The sequence below is a fragment of the Pseudophryne corroboree genome, chromosome 1 (assembly GCF_028390025.1).
Source record: "Pseudophryne corroboree isolate aPseCor3 chromosome 1, aPseCor3.hap2, whole genome shotgun sequence".
NCBI lineage: Eukaryota > Metazoa > Chordata > Amphibia > Anura > Myobatrachidae > Pseudophryne > Pseudophryne corroboree.
This window is the reverse complement of record NC_086444.1, coordinates 256,610,476-256,623,726: the sequence shown is the minus strand read 5'-3', so window position 1 is coordinate 256,623,726 and position 13,251 is coordinate 256,610,476. Positions and strand designations below refer to the sequence as shown.

The following is a 13,251-nucleotide window of genomic DNA, read 5'->3' as shown; positions in this document are numbered from 1 at the left end:
TTGAACTTGTAGAACTTAGCAAACGTGTTCGAACCTGACCAAGTAGCCGCTCGGCAAAGTTGTAAAGCCGAGACACCCCGGGCAGCCGCCCAGGAAGAACCCACCTTACGAGTAGAGTGGGCCTTAACAGATTTTGGGCACGGCAATCCTGCCATAGAATAAGCATGCTGGATAGTAAACCTGATCCAACGAGAAATCGTCTGCTTAGAAGCAGGCCACGCAACCTTGTTGGGATCATAAAGGACAAACAGAGCGTCCGACTTTCTGTGACGAGAGGTTCTCTTCACATTAATCTTCAAAGCGTTTACAATATCCAAGGACTTTGAGGAGATTGACGAGTCAGTAGCCACTGGCACCACAATAGGTTGGTTGATATGAAAAGCCGACACAACCTTCGAAAGAAAGTGCTGACGCGTCCTGAGCTCAGCTCTATCTTCATGGAAAATGAAATAGGGGCTCTTGCAGGACAATGCCCCCAATTCTGACACACGTCTAGCAGATGCCAATGCCAATAGTGTGACAGCCTTCCAAGTAACAAACTTGACCTGAACCTCCTGTAAAGGCTCGAACCAATCCGATTGCAGGTACTGCAGTACCACGTTGAGATCCCAAGGTGCCGTAGGAGGAACAAAGGGAGGTTGGATGTGCAGAACCCCTTTCAAGAAAGTCTGAATCTCAGGGAGGGCAGCCAATTGTTTGTGGAAGAAAATGGACAAGGCCGAAATCTGTAATTTTATGGAGCCCAGACGCAGGCCCACATCCACTCCTGCTTGCAGGAAGAGGAGAAACCGTCCAAGTTTAAACTCCCCCGTATGAAACTTCTTGGATTCACACCAAGACACATACTTTTTCCAAATGCGATGGTAATGTCCTGACGTTACTCCTTTCCTTAGCCTGTATCAGGGTAGGAATAACCTTGTTCGGAATGCCCTTCCAAGCTAAGATCTGGCATTCAACCTCCATGCCATCAAACGTAGCCATGGTAAGTCTTGATAAGCGAACGGCCCCTGTTGCAGAAGATCCTCTCGAAGAGGAAGAGGCCTCGGTTCTTCCAGCAGTAACTCCAGAAGATCCGCGTAACAAGCCCTTCTTGGTCAGTCCGGAGCAATGAGGATCGCCTGAACTCTTGTTCTTTGATTAGTTTGAGAATCCTTGGGATTAGTGGAAGTGGAGGGAACACATACACTGACTTGAACACCCACGGAACAGCAAGGGCGTCCACTGCCACTGCTTGTGGATCCCACGACCTGGAACAGTACCGTCGAAGCTTCTTGTTGAGGCGTGAGGCCATCATGTCTATTCGAGGTACGCAACAAAGACTAGTCACTTCTGCGAACACCTCTGGGTGGAGGCCCCACTCCCCCGGATGGAGATCATGTCTGCTGAGGAAGTCCGCTTCCCAGTTGTCCACTCCCGGAATGAAGATTGCCGACGGCGCCACTGCGTGTCTTTCCGCCCAGAGGATGATTCTTGTTACCTCTGACATTGCAGCTCTGCTCTTCGTTCCGCCCTGTCGGTTTATGTAGGCCGCTGTCGTTACATTGTCCGACTGAACCTGAATGCCCTAATCTTTCAGAAGATGTGCCACTCATAGAAGACCATTGTACACGGCTCTTAGTTCCAGAATGTTCATTGGAAGGATGGATTCCAGACTTCACCACCTTCCCTGGAAGTTTTCCCCTTGGGTGACTGCACCCCAACCTCTGAGACTTGCATCCGTAGTTAGGAGGCTCCAATTCTGAATCAATTCTGTTCCTGGGAACCTGTGGGTGAAGGTTTTTGGGATTTCCCCCGACCACCTCTAAAGAAAGTGGAAGGGGATTTGGACTTTTTTGCTTTAGCGGTCCGAAAGGACTGCATCGCAGACGTAGGATATGATTTCGTAGTCGGTGGTGTAGCAGAGAGAAGAAACGTTGACTTACCCGTAGTTGCCGTGGATATCCACACATCTAACGCTTCCCAAACAGAGCCTGACTTGTGAAGGGTAGGTTCTCCACACTCTCCTTGGATTCCGTGTCCGCAGACCATTGGCGCAGCCAGAGTCGTCTGCGTGCTGAGACAGCCATGGAAGAAGCTCTCGCGTTCAGATGTCCAAGGTCTTTCATGGCTTTCACCATGAAACCTGCAGAATCCTGTATGTGACGTAAAAACAATTCAATGTCACTTCTCCTCTATTAAAGTGCCTTAACACTTTACAATGGCTTTAGAAATCCATGCACAAGCAATAGTTGGTCTTAAAGCTACACCATTTGCTGTGTTTAAAGATTTGAGTGTAGTCTCAATCTTGGGGCCAGCCGGCTCTTATAAAGAGGTGGACCCAGGGACAGGTAAAACCACTTTTTTAGACAACCTTGAAACAGAAGCGTCTACGACCGGCAGGTTTTCCCACTTTTTCCTATCCTCCTCAGGGAAAGGAAAAGCAATGAGAACCCTTTCAGGGATCTGAAACTCTCTCTCCGGATTTTCCCAGGACTTTTCAAACAATGCGTTAAATTCTTAACACGCAGGGAAGGTAAGGGAGGCTTTTCTTATTGTCAGTAAAGTAAGCCTCCTCCACCTACTCAGGAACCTCATCAGTAATGTGTAAAACATCCCTTATTAGCCTCAATCATGAGTTGCACCCCCTTTAGCAAGGGATGCCCCCCACCCCACCCCCATTATCACCATCCTCTGAATCAGAGTCGGTATCCGTGTCGACATGCATTATTTTTGCAAGAGCACACTTTTTAGGATATATAGATATATATCAGGGGTCTTGGATGAGGTAGCGGGAGCTGAATACGACAAAACCTCTACAGATCTTTTCAAAACCTGCGTTTCAGTCTCATTATGAGCTATCCTAGGTGAAATCTGGGTATCATTCCCTTAATAGAAGCCACCCATTGGAGTTCGGAATCAGAAGGCTGAGACAGTATATTGCATTCCAGAGTGCATGGAAAAGACTCCTCTGGAGAAGATACACACTCTGCAGCACAAGACACAGAGTCCCTAGACATGGTAATGTGAGATATCTAAACATACACACACAGGAAAATATCAGACGCAATTTCCACCAAAGTACCTTCAGAGAGACACAGAGGATAAGGAGCCAACACACAGCGCCCCAGTAGGAAGTTATACGATAAATGCCTGGCGTTGACTGAGTAACCTTAATAGGTTAGACAGTTAATAACACTCTCCCCCTCTATAACCCCCTGGTACTGCACAGGATAGCTGGAGTTATGTGGGGTGTCAGCGCTCCCTGTCGGCGTCTCTGGATGTGATTTGCAGGGAGTAAATGGCGCTGGTGAATGCTGGATCCGCTCTGAGAAGCCCCGCCCCCAGTAATGGCGCGTCTTCCCGCATTTATTAGTTTATACTGGCCTGAGGTTTGCTGCAGCTAACAGTGGGATTAGCCCCTGTTAGCATAGTTTTGACTAGTGTTAGGGTGTTGCACTGGCCCAGGGCGTCCCTCCCAGTGCCGCACACTATGGTATCGCTGAGCCATTCTCGCGGGTGACCCGCTTATCGGGGCGCCGGCGTCCTACTCACCACTCCATCGTCTGGTTCTGTTAGGGGGTGGCGGCAGTGCTGCGGGAGTGAGCAGTCACCTCGGGGGCTTGCTTTCATCACCCTCAGGAGCTCAGTGTTCTGTCATCAGAGATAGGGGCCATTAACCTCAAGGGTTGGATCCTACTCCCACGCAAGTCCCACGAAGCAGGGAAGCTGTTGCCAGCAGTCTCCCTGTACCCAACTCTTTAAAAAAAAACAATAAAACCAAAAGAACTCCTAGGAGCTCTCTAGCTGTGACCGGCTCCACCGGGCACATTTTCTAAACGGAGTCTGGTAGGAGGGGCATAGAGGGAGGAGCCAGCCCACACTATCAAACTCTTAGGGTGCCCATGGCTCCCATGGGACCAGTCTATACCCCATGGTACTAATGTGGCCCCAGCATCCTCTAGGACGTAAGAGAAATATGTATTACTACAGAAATCTAGTGATACTTATTTAATAACTATATTAGTACTTACAAGACTTTGGGGCTGATTCAGTTGTTGGTCACCTCGGCTGAAACTGGATGGTGCCCAATCGAGCAACTTAATTGTTGCTCCGTTCCTGGTAAGCTAGCTCTCAATTTAGATATATTTTTGGATGTACTGTAATGATGTAGCCTAAAGGGCCCTACACACTTAAAGATTTCCCTTAACAATATTAACGTTCTCGTTCATTAATGAATGAGAACTCTTTCATATTGTTCAGTGTGTAGGCACCAACTTGGTGCCAGGTCGCTTATGGACAATCTGGTCCATATTATCATGCACTGCAATGAAGCTGGGTGAGAGGGAGAGTGAAGAAACTTCCACCCCCCCACCCCGGGCAGATCGCCGAATGTGTAGGGGGCATTACAGTAGACAATTATATTTACCAGAATAGGTACTGTTATCATCAGGTAGGGACCTCCAGTATCAGAGAGGCCTTGACGTTTGGCCTGGAGTCTTACCATGTCTTGCAAATATATGTAACAAAGATCTCTGAATATCTACTACCATGTAGTTTTCTAAATCGTATTGCTAATTCCTCTTGGTGTGCTGGAGTTTTGTGCATGCATCTTTTCAGCACCTAAGAGGCATTACTAATCTGACTGAGCAGCTTCCATTTTAACTTTGGCATTCCTCACATGGTATCAGATAAGAGTCCTGGATTCATACTTTAACAGATAAGCAATAAGACCTGGGGGGGGGGGGGGGGTATTAAATTAGTTGTGGTAATTTACCGTGGACTAATTGATCTCCTGGGGATGTTCAATTAATCCTAGAAAACAGCCTGCACTTAACAGGGATTTCTTTTAGCATCTGAACAAAACCAAAATGAAATCCCTAATGAATAGCCTGTTTTCATGTGCCACACAGTGTTTATACACCGGATCCAGTACAAGCTCCTAGACCTGTGTGTTAACTCCTGAAAAAGGATTCATTTAATGGGTGAGAGAAAGGGTCTGTAAACGAATAGCCCTGGGCATTAAAGCTAGAGGGTGCCTCCCTTTCTCACCTTTGTTAAATTAATGGGGATAACTGAATCCCCCCCCACACACACACCCATAGGCAGTAAAAGGAAATGGAGGAGGAGCTAGAGTAGAGTTTTCCCTGAAATTAGGATGGATCATAAGATCCTGACATTAACTTTATGATGTGGTTATGTTGGCGCTAACTTAACAAGAGAAGCTATGTAATACAAATGGCCCTGGGATTGCTTAAATACTGCTCAGATTATCAAGTTGTATATCACAGAGACAGAACCTACTGCCAACAAGTATAAATGTCAGGCCTACATATAAGACAAAGACTTGAAGGTCACTGTCCTCATACTGAAATAAGGTTGCGCCTAATAACAGGATAGAAATTAAGCAAATGAAACAAAGCAGAAGACAAACCTATTTAGAGAAACTCTAAAGTGGGGTACTCATTTATTTTGAAACCAATGTAATTTGATTTCCACTTTTAAAGAGCAAAACTGTAATTTTCACTAGTGAGCAAATAAACCACAGTGTTGGAGTTACTGTTCAAATTTCAGACAATCCAACTGACCTGATCTTAGTGAAACCAGTAGTACTTAATTTCATCATTACTGCCCCAGGCACTAATTTCTCCTTTGAGTTTAGGCTACCCTTTATTTTGTGTGGGGTTTTTTGTTGTGTATTTGTCACCATGATTCTGCAGTGCTTGCATGTTGACTTTTGATCATAAACCAATTTAGCATTATACTGCACTACCACAATACCACACAGGAAAGTCATGTTACACCACAGGGAGAAAAGAAAAAAAAAAAAAGTTGAACCAGTGTGCAGGGAAACTTACAGCTTCAGAAGTATATTCATGTGAACATTAACATTTTATTATTACAAACATGTACACTGGATGCATTCGGCCGTCATACATACCTTTTCCTAAATGTGTGTTTATACTCATGTATCTAGCTGTTCCTGTAAGGCTCTTGTGTTCTCTGTAGGGTATGTGCTTTTTTGTTTCTGGGTCTATATATTCTTTTGCCAAGCCAAAATCTATAATGTGAATTATTTGCTGGTTTTTGTTTCCTGGACGACCTATCAAAAAGTTTTCAGGCTTTACATCTCTATATATCAAGTTCTTTGAGTGAACATATTCCATGCGGGAAATCTGTTGAGAAATTAAAGCAAATATTAAAATTAAAATGAGGATTGTTCTGCATATGTACACACACATATACATAATTTATATTAAACATATTTGAAAACACAGATCTACTGTATGTACATCTTAGAAATGCTCAGTGTGAATAAGACTAAGTAGAACCGGATAGGTATAAATAACGCTCAAATGATTTGGTTCATCTGCACAACTGGTTTTCAGAGACCATCTGTTTTCTGTAACACTGAAGTCCACACTCATCAGTTATAAACTAGGATCAGCTGCCTGATACTGTTGAGGTCCCCCTCATGCCACCAAAACATATCTGACCCCCTGAGGTATAGACTTAAGACATCTGAAGCGGTCTTGTGGTATCTGGAACAAAGACGTTAGCCGCTGTTCCTTTAAAATCCTGTAAATTGTGAGTTGGGGCCTCCATGCCTCAGACTTGTTTCCAGCACATCCCACAGATTCTCAACAGGATTGAAACCTGGGGAATTCGGAGGCCAAGTCAACGTCTTGAACTCTTTGTTATGTTCCCATTCCGGAATTATTTTTTCAATGTGGCAGGGCGCATTATCCTGCTGAAAAGAGCCCACTTCCATCAGGGAATACCGTTGCCATGAAGGTGTGTACTTTGTCTGCAACAATTTTTAGTTAGGTTGTATGTCTCAAACTGACAACCACATGAGAACAGCAGAACATTGGGCAGAGCATCACACTGCCTCCACTAGCTTACCTTCTTCACATAGTGCAACCTGGTGCCATGTCTTCTACAGGTAATATCACACACACATATCCATCTGTCCACATGATGTAAAAAAAAAAAAAAGTGATTCATCAGACCAGGCCACCTTCTTCCACTCCTCCATGATCCAGTTCTGAGGCTCACGGGCCCACTGTAGGTGCTTTCAGCAATGGACAGGGGTCAGAATGGGTGCTCAGACCGGTCTGCGGCTACACAGCAAGCTGCAATGCACTGTGTGTTCGGACACCTTTCTATCATAACCAGCAATAACTTTTTCAGCAATTTGTGCTACAGTAGCTCTTCTGTAGAATAAACGGACTAGCATTCACTTATCACACACATCAATGACCTTGTCGCCAGTTCACCAGTTGTTCTTCCTTGAACCATTCCTTGTCAAAGTCGCTCAAATCCTTCTGCTTGCCCAATTTTCCTCCACCAACTTCAAGTACTAAGTATTCACCTGCAATTTCTACCCCTTGACAGGTGTTATTGTAATCAGTGATCGCAAAATACGCGCTATAGCGCATTTTTACGCGCTACAAGCAGTGGGGGACTCTTTTTTAAAATGAGCGGGTCACGCGGGACGCGCTGTGTCTAATAACCAGTGCATCTCTGCCAATACCGTTCTTCAGTGCCTCTCTCGCCATCAAATCGCGCTGCCCGCAGCTTCTCCCCATCCAACAGCGCTGCCTGCAGCTTCTCCCCATCCAATAGCGCTGCCCGCAGCTTCTCTCCGTCCAATAGCGATGCCCGCAGCTTCTCCCCGTCCAATAGCGCTGCCGGCAATGTCTCCCCATTCAAGTGCTGCTGAGACGTGACGTTCCTCCTCCCTGTCCGCCAGCGTGCTCGCCGTGCTGATCCAAACTACCGTAAGAAGCAGCTGCAAGCAGGCGCCGGGGCGGGCTGTGGTATGACACACAGTGGCTGCTCACTAGCCAGCGCAGCGCGCTCATTGAAGAAGGCTGTGTATAGGTGCTTCTACCTGGTACAATGTGTATAACGTACTCTGCCTGGCGCAATGTGTATAACGTGCTCTACCTGGCGCATTGTGTATAATGTGCTCTACCTGGTGCATTGTGTTCAACGTGCTCTACCTGACGCAAAGTGTATAACGTACTCTGCCTGGCGCAATGTGTATAACGTGCTCTACCTGGCGCATTGTGTATAACGTGCTCTACCTAGCGCATTGTGTATAACGTGCTCTACCTGGCGCATTGTGTATAACGTGCTCTACCTGGCGCATTGTGTATAACGTGCTCTACCTGGCGCATTGTGTATAACGTGCTCTACCTGGCGCATTGTGTATAACGTGCTCTACCTGGCGCATTGTGTGTAACGTGCTCTACCTGGTGCATTGTGTTCAACGTGCTCTACCTGACGCAAAGTGTATAACGTACTCTGCCTGGCGCAATGTGTATAATGTGCTCTACCTGGCGCATTGTGTATAACGTGCTCTACCTAGCGCATTGTGTATAACGTGCTCTACCTGGCGCATTGTGTATAACGTGCTCTACCTGGCGCAAAGTGTATAACGTGCTCTACCTGGCGCAAAGTGTATAACGTGCTCTACCTGGCGCAAAGTGTATAACGTGCTCTACCTGGCGCATTGTGTATAACGTACTCTGCCTGGCGCATTGTGTATAACGTGCTCTACCTGGCGCATTGTGTATAATGTGCTCTACTGGTGCATTGTGTATAACGTGCTCTACCTGGCGCATTGTGTATAACGTGCTCTACCTGGCGCAATGTATATAACGTGCTCTACCTGGTGCAATGTGTATAACGTGCTCTACCTGGCGCAGTGTGTATAGATGGTTCTACCTGGTGCAATGTGTATAACATGCTCTACCTGGCGCAGTGTGTATAGATGGTTCTACCTGGTGCAATGTGTATAACGTGCTCTACCTGGTGCATTGTGTATAACATGCTCTGCCTGGTGCAATGTGTATAATGTGCTCTACCTGGTGCAATGTGTATAAGCGACACTAAACTGTGGTGTAATGTGAATTGGTACTATTATGTGGCCAAGCCCCTTCCCCACAAAGCCAGACCACTACATTTTTTAGGCACGCCTTCGGCGCGCACTGTCCGTACTTTGCAATATGGGAGGGGGACCACCAATTCACTTTCTGCCAAAGGGCACCAAAATGTCTAGGTACAGCTCTGGAGCAGTGTTCTGTATGCTACACAGCCCAGCAGCACTGTCACCCCCTTCTCCCCCTTAAAACACTTTAGTAAGGTCCAAATCAAGTTGTGGGGTTTTATATTTGAATCATTAATAAGATTAATAATAACCTTCATTCTGATGGGACACAGAATAGGACAGGTAGGACCCCAATTTTTAAAAGTGAGGGGTTCCTGGGACCCACTTTTTTTCGGCTCAGCGCGAGCACTGGTAATTAAATAATCAATGTTATTCACTTCACCTGTCAGTGGTTTTACTCTTATGGCCGATCAGTATATATTTTTCTTTGTAAAGTGTGTGCCTTTTACATTTTGTATCTGTTTTTAAGGCACTTCCTGTGTGGCTTTTTTCAATTTCAAATACAGTAGCGTATTCAACGCATTTAATGGAATGAATAGGCATGGAAAATGCATGGAAAGAACACTTGCAATTCACGTTTCTATTTTGTGCGCCATTACATTTTACTTTAACATCTTCTATATATGTCCGTTTCACACCGAGCCAAAGAAACATGTAGGTGACCACTTTCATTGATTGAATGTAGTTTTACTACATGGTTTCCAATTATTACAAGTTAGTCCACCACTGTAAGATGCTCTTCAAGTAAATCAATGGGGCCTTTTCTATTCACAAAAGGTAAATGTTATCAGATTACCCCTAGTGTAAAATTGAACAGTTATATGATAATCGGACTGCAGTAAAAGAATTAAGACAAACACACAGAACAGATACACTCTTACTTACCAGCTGTATGGCTATCATAAGAACAGTTTTTAGGGAAAATGTTCTGTCACATAAGTCGAATAAGTCTTCCAAACTTGGCCCCAGTAGCTCTAGCACCATAGCATTATATTTCCCGCAAGGGCCAAAATAATAAACCTGAGGTACACCATCTAGGGGGAAATAGAAAAAATTATTTAAAAGTGTTGCCCATTAAAAACATTCAGCTAATCCAGATTATAAATAGGACATGTGACAATACTAAAAAGGGACTGACCACCCTTTATTATTATTACAGATTTATAATGTGCCAGTAGACCACGTCTCTGTAAAGATTATGGCGTATGTATAACACACACACAATGGGGTCAATTCTATTCAGCGACAGTTGAATAGCGCCGGGAGTTAGCTCCCGGCACTATTCAATACAGCGCCAAGTGACACCAATTATCGGGAATTCTTCTCTCACCCCTGGGGGATGAGAGAGGAAATCCGGAAAAAAAAAGTGCTGCCGCGAGGCTGATTCTGTCGGGAATCAGCATCGCGGCGGGGAGTTAAGTCAGAGAATGCCCGTTCTTCCGACAATTCAACCTGTTAAGTCGGCGAGAACAGGCCTTCGTCGACTTAACATGAGTTGAATTGAATAGCGACGGGAGCCAACTCCCGGCGCTATTCAACTGTCGCTGAATAGAATTGACCCCTATGGGGCTAATGACAAATATCCCGCAGTAAGCCTGATACCCCATGGTAAGAGAGATTCCTGGTTAAATGCCCAGAGCTATGCAATTACTCCCACGGTAAGCCCCAATTATGCACTTAACGTATATTTCTATTCGCACCCTCCTGAAGGGTGTAAATAAATTCACGTTAAGTGTACCGGGCAGTAATTAGAAAGCTATGGGCTCGTAAACTGGGAGCCTATAGCCAGCTGTAAATCCTGCAGCTACTTGGATTCCCTTCAGTGAGTATAAGAACGAACAATTACATAATAGCATTTGCACATAATTAAAATCCATCAGAAAAAAAGCCTATTAAACAAAATTGCAAAATAACCCCTCAAAACGGTTTAATAACAATAATATTGACTTTGTTTTGTTTTACACACAGGTGTATGAACAACGCAACTGCAAGTAGTTTTCACTAGTCTGCTTAGTAATTCAGTAAAATAGCATGCATATACAAGGAAGATAGGCAACATATTGCAGTGCTGTACAATGCTTATCCAACAGATACGAGGTTTAGGCTAACTGAAATGTTTAGGTCACATTTCAGTAGGTAGACATAAACCAAGCACAGGCTTAGCTATGTATCCAGGGATACAGTTTAATATACTAGATTAACCAGGATTAAGCATATGGAGTATTAAAGGAGAATAAATATATATTTAGCTCTGGCATATTGCATAATAACCATCATGTTGGACAAAAGGAGAGAAAGAAGACTCTTTTGTGTGTGCACTCTTGTATATATATGAAAGTATCAAGCAAATAGATTAAAATTCAATATTTATTATCGATAAACATAAAAGCATTTAGTAGTTGAATATACAAATGAAAAAATGAAAATAAAGGGACACAATACATAAAAAAATATATAATAAAAAATAATAATGGAACCAATAATATAGGTGTTGATATCAAATAATGGTTCAAAAAAGCTACCTGGGTGACTGTAATCATACAAATATATGGTCAATCCATGATTAGTCTCAATTAGCTGCCTACACTGTATATTTATTGAAGTCAGGCTAGATACTCAATGGTAATTTACTGATGTGACCTGCTGTATTAATTATACCTGACTTGAGGATACAGATAGAAAACAGATTGAAATAAGGAAAGATGAATCTGCTGTCGGTGTTATAGGCCCTACACACATGCCGATTTTTTGAAAGATATGAACGATCTCGTTCATAAATGAACGAGAACTCGTTCATATCTTTCAGTGTGGAGGCTCCAGCGATGAACGATGAACGATGCGCGGCCCCGCGCTCGTTCATCGCTGGTCCCCCGACGGCTGTGCATGCAGGCCAATATGGACGATCTCGTCCATATTTGCCTGCACTTCAATGGAGCCGCGTGACGGGGGGAGTGAAGAAACTTCACTCCCCCCGTCACTGCCCCCCGCCGCCGGGTCGCTCGTCGGCCGTATCCGCCGTTGGGCAGCTCGGCGGCGGGTCGGCCAGTGTGTAGGGCCCTTTTGACACTGAGCCTGGCCGTCCAAATTTGCCTACTAAACCAAGTATTCCTCAAGAGTCTCCCACTTGAGTACTAACTTGGCCCAACACTGCTTAGCTTCCAAGGTCGGAAGGATTCGGGCGTTACCAGTGTGCTATGATAGTAGATATTTATTGATTGCTTCTGGAATCACTGATGAGAGTTCATGAATACCATAAGTGGTAAAGAAAAATCGTGAGTACAAAGAGAAGGAGAGAAGAAATAATAAGATTTTACTTACCGATAAATCTATTTCTCGGAGTCCGTAGTGGATGCTGGGGTTCCTGAAAGGACCATGGGGAATAGCGGCTCCGCAGGAGACAGGGCACAAAAAGTAAAGCTTTTCCAGATCAGGTGGTGTGCACTGGCTCCTCCCCCTATGACCCTCCTCCAGACTCCAGTTAGGTACTGTGCCCGGACGAGCGTACACAATAAGGGAGGATTTTTAATCCCGGGTAAGACTCATACCAGCCACACCAATCACACCGTACAACCTGTGATCTAAACCCAGTTAACAGTATGATAACAGCGGAGCCTCTGAAAGATGGCTTCCTTCAACAATAACCCGAATTAGTTAACAATAACTATGTACAATTTATGCAGATAATCCGCACTTGGGATGGGCGCCCAGCATCCACTACGGACTCCGAGAAATAGATTTATCGGTAAGTAAAATCTTATTTTCTCTATCGTCCTAGTGGATGCTGGGGTTCCTGAAAGGACCATGGGGATTATACCAAAGCTCCCAAACGGGCGGGAGAGTGCGGATGACTCTGCAGCACCGAATGAGAGAACTCCAGGTCCTCCTTAGCCAGAGTATCAAATTTGTAAAATTTTACAAACGTGTTCTCCCCTGACCACGTAGCTGCTCGGCAAAGTTGTAATGCCGAGACCCCTCGGGCAGCCGCCCAAGATGAGCCCACCTTCCTTGTGGAGTGGGCCTTTACAGATTTAGGCTGTGGCAGGCCTGCCACAGAATGTGCAAGTTGGATTGTGCTACAGATCCAACGAGCAATCGTCTGCTTAGACGCAGGAGCACCCATCTTGTTGGGTGCATACAATATAAACAACGAGTCAGATTTTCTGACTCCAGCTGTCCTTGCAATATATATTTTTAATGCTCTGACAACGTCCAGTAACTTGGAGTCCTCCAAGTCACTTGTAGCCGCAGGCACTACAATAGGCTGGTTCAGATGAAACGCTGACACCACCTTAAGGAGAAAATGCGGACGAGTCCGC

The 13,251-nt window shown here is 45.0% G+C and overlaps 1 protein-coding gene and 1 pseudogene across 7 annotated transcripts in view; both read right to left on the bottom strand.

Annotated features, from left to right (window-relative positions):
- The window catches only part of CSNK1G3 (casein kinase 1 gamma 3), a 383,972-nt gene that overhangs the window by 83,428 nt on the left and 287,293 nt on the right, over window positions 1–13,251 (bottom strand). For all 7 annotated transcript variants that reach the window (XM_063964224.1, XM_063964226.1, XM_063964222.1 and 4 more), the window contains 2 exons: window positions 9,821–9,969; window positions 5,918–6,152 (listed from right to left, as the gene is read on the bottom strand). In XM_063964224.1, the coding sequence (XP_063820294.1) occupies window positions 5,918–6,152; window positions 9,821–9,969 (384 nt within the window). The remainder of the gene's footprint in view (window positions 1–5,917; window positions 6,153–9,820; window positions 9,970–13,251) is intronic.
- LOC134950333 (5S ribosomal RNA) lies at window positions 12,023–12,141 on the bottom strand (annotated as a pseudogene).